Raw genomic sequence first — 4,044 nt, forward strand, 5'->3', positions numbered from 1 at the left:
CCATCATGACATCACAGGCTCTGCAGTGGCCTGGGTGCAAAGTTTTTTGGAGGGGCAATCCTTTCATGTTTCCCTTGGGGGTACGTACTCTTCCCCTACCCCAGTCAGGCAGGGAGTACCACAGAGATCATGCCTCAGTCCCTTACTTTTCAATGTACTGTTGTATGACCCTCATCCTCCTGGAGTATCCATCTTAGTCTATGCAGACGATGCCTCAATCCTCTGCAGTGCCCAACATCGCCTCCAACAGGCTGTGGATGCCTTTGCCACCTGGGCTGTAGACTGAGGGCTAACAGTCAATGCACCCAAGAGTGCTCTTATGTACTTTGGCCAACGGAGGCTCCCCTCCATGCCGATGATTCAGCTTGCTGGAGAACCTCTCACCCTCCGGACCCGGCACAAGTTTCTGGGCCCCCATTTGGACAGTCCCCGTCTCACCTGGGCCCCCCATATTGACCATCTTCAATCGGTATGCCTTAGGCGCCTGGACATTATGAAGTGTGTCGCAGAAGTTCGCTGGGGTACTGATCGAAACACTCTTCTCCGACTGTATCTGGCCTTCATCCGCAGTAAGATCACGTACGGCACCACCCTTTACGGATTGGCTGCCCAAACCCACCTAAAGAAGTTGGTTGTTGTCCAGAACACGGCACGTCGCATTGACCTAAGTGCCTTCAAGTTCACCCCAATTATTTCGCTTCATGCAGAGTCAGGGGTGATGCCCCTTTCCATCTACCGCATGGAACTGGACTGTCGGCTGCTTCACCGCATTTCGACCATTCCCTCCAGCCATCCGGTCTCCTCCCTCTACTGCCTCTCCACAGTCCTTCGTCAGCCCCCAACTTGGCCGCGAGTGAGGTTACCATACATCATCCGCAGCATCCGAGCCTGCCACACCCTCTCTCTCCATCTGCTCAGGCCTGCCCCAGTGGCCCCTCTCCCCCCAGTGCCCCCTTGGAAGGATTTTTCTCCATATGTCTACCCCTATCTCCCAGTACCGTTCTCAAAGTCGACAGATGCAGCCTTGGCACGGCAGCTCTTTCACAACGTGAACTCCTCTGTCTATAAGGACTTCCTGAGAGTTTACACGGATGGGTCTCACTCCCCTCCATCTTCCTTTGGCTCAGCGGCCTATTTTGAAGATCTTTCCATATGCCAAGCTTGGTCGTTCAGCAGGCGGTATGATGTCCTAACCGTAGAACTCGTAGCCATCCTTCAGGCCCTTGAATTTATCCGGACTTTCCTCCAGCCTCAATCGGTAGTCTTATACACCGACTCACAGTCTGCACTTACCCTCCTCCTCTCAGATCGTCCAGTGACTCATGTCAGGATTGTCCATGTTATCATGGAACACCTCCTTTTCCTTGTTACTCCTCCCTGGCACCTCCGCCTTCAGTGGATTCCCTCGCATGTGGGCATCTGTGGCAATGAAATTGCAGATGCAGCAGCAAAGCGAGCACTGACCTCCAGTACAGTGGTCCATGTGACGCCAGATAGTGCCACATTCCCTAAACTTGTATGCAGCGCCTGCATATCACATTGGAATGCGCACCTTGCGACCACCCTACCTGGCTTCCACTTGGGGCGTTTTCGCTCTGACTCCTCTGAACACCCTTGGGCACGCCATCCCTGCAGAGACATTGATGTAGCCATCACCAGGTTACGGTTGGGCCACACAGGCCTTGCAAGCCATCTGTACCATTTGGGTATGATAGAGCACCCATGGTGCCAGTGGTGTCCTCAGGTTGAAGACACCATAGAACATTTTATGTTATGGTGTCCTAGGTTCCACTCCCTTCGCACCCTTTTGCGGGAACGTTTGGCATCTCTGCGAGTTCTCAGTTTATCTCTCCACACATTCCTGGGAGGCGGTATCGGGGACCCTCGGTTAGGAGAACAGGTCGTGAAGTGCACGTGTGACTTGATCCGAAAATCTAGACAGCTCTCCCGCATATAATATGAGGCCCTAAGCAGTTTCCATTGGCAGGGCATTGGGCCATTGTTCTGGCTGTGACCCTTAAAACCACAAGAAGAAGAGGCTTTCTCATGGGTAGCACCACGTAGTTTGTGTGACAGCCGCCAGGGGCCCAGGGCGGAGCTGATGTGTGTGTTTTTTTTTTTAATGCAAGAAAGAAGGAACTAAAGGCCAGGGGCCCGCAAACCCGACGCCTACGTCTTTTGAAATCAACTGATGAATTCAGAAAATATAGTGCCATGGCCCACTGCTCAACTTGTGTAAGCAACAGCAAAACAGAAACAGCAGGCTAAGAACAGTGATCCAATTGCACTACCAGTGTGGCGTCCTGGTGGTGTTTTAATATGGCGGCCAAAGTTACACGCTCGCTCCGGAGATAGCCTCTTCATATTATAATCAGTAGTAAACACCCAGTCGGGGGTATTCAGGCGGCTTTCTATATCTCACTGAAGATATATTGTGTTCTTTCTTTTCGATATTATTTGTTCGAAAATGAAATGTTAATCACCTCAGATGTATCTGGTACTGAAATTATTTTCCGTAAGTACGGTGTCTATAAAAAAAAAAAAAAAAAATAACGAAATAAAGCTACAATCGCTGCGTCACTGTCAACTTGTTTTCCACGTTCAAGAGTGAAAGCAGTGGAAATGAGTTATCTGAGAGGAGCATGTGGAGTCACATGGAGAGACAGACTGACAAATGAGGAAGTGAAGGAGCGTTGTGGTGTGGATGTGGATGTGATAGGAGGAGTTACGAGAAACACATTGCGGTGGTTTGGCCATGCGGAGAGGATGGAGAGCGAGATCCTGACGAGGAGAGGGTGAGAGAGGTGGAGGTGGGGAGAGGGAAGGGGAAGCCAAGGATGAGATGGAGGAATGGAGTGAAGTATATGAGAGAGAGGGGGGTGGGGTGAGATGGGAGCAGGGCAGTGAAATGGCGGGGGACAGGGCGACATGGAGGCGATTGGTGTGAGCAGAATTGTAGAAAGGTGGATTCGGCGAATTCAGGAGGAAGGCACAACGAAGAACCGTCATCGTTCAGGTCTTCCCCGTGTTACAACACCACTACAGGACCAGAAAATAACCACAACGATGGAAGCAGCACCTGCAGGTAGTGCTCATGGCGTAAGAGATGAATTGCGCTCATCATCAACGAACAGTTGTGCGAAGACTTCAGTCGTCTGGTTTATGTGTTCGAAATCGTCTGTAGGATTCAGTTCGCCACCCGACTAATAACTCGGTGCACATATGTAGAATACTTTAGTCAGTTTTGTTATATAACACTGCCTATTAACGGCAATACCAGCTCATATTTATTAACTTTATTAGCTAATCTATAATTTATTAATAAAGATGAAGAACTGACTTCCTGACATTTATTTTGCTAACTGAATTGCAACGTTGCTGACGTAGTAATAATAACAATATGACAAACGCTTCATTTGTATTAAATAGAAATAGCAGTCTGAAACACATAATATATAAACTGGTTTCGTTTAGTTACCACATATATAGCATACTCTCACCCACAAGCTGGTCACCTGGAGCAAATAGAAATTCACGTCAGTGTTACCAACCGTCCGTATGACAAAACAGTACATCAAAACATTAGTCTCTGAGCAGATGCCACCGAGTTTCTCGACACGACTTTTGTCTCTGACCGTGCACAGAAGACTATCTCAACACCATTCCTCATGCAACTTTTTTTTTTCCTTCTTGATACCAGAGTATTGTATTCAGCTTAGGAGGGACTTCCTAATTGGAGGGTTTAGATATAACCTTCACCAAGTCCTTCGCCACTAGAGTGCTCCCTGAAACTAGATAAAATCACTTTCAAGTTGATAGACATACAGTATAAAGATAGATTTTCCTTGACTAACATAGATAGATAGATAGATAGATGGTGCAATTGAAGTGAAATAGCCTAATGAATTAATCTCCATGAGGTAGCAAGCATAAAAGAAATTATGTCCTTTGGTTCTTAACCCGCGCCGTCCCGAGGACGTACTTCCACGTCCTCACGTTTTGTCACAGCTAATCCCGAGGACGTACTTCAACGTCCTGCAATTG

At 48.3% G+C, this 4,044-nt stretch overlaps 1 protein-coding gene across 1 annotated transcript; it reads left to right on the plus strand.

The window, feature by feature from the left end:
• Positions 1-355: 355 nt before the first annotated feature.
• LOC145402849 (uncharacterized) lies at positions 356-1,957 on the plus strand. The gene has a single exon (XM_080274760.1). The coding sequence runs from the start codon at positions 356-358 to the stop codon at positions 1,955-1,957; it is 1,602 nt and encodes a 533-aa protein (XP_080130886.1).
• The last annotated feature ends 2,087 nt before the right edge of the window (positions 1,958-4,044 follow it).

Source organism: Coenobita brevimanus, chromosome 59 (assembly GCF_032717465.1).
Source record: "Coenobita brevimanus isolate Jiangsu-jjx chromosome 59, ASM3271746v2, whole genome shotgun sequence".
In the NCBI taxonomy this organism is placed as follows: domain Eukaryota; kingdom Metazoa; phylum Arthropoda; class Malacostraca; order Decapoda; family Coenobitidae; genus Coenobita; species Coenobita brevimanus.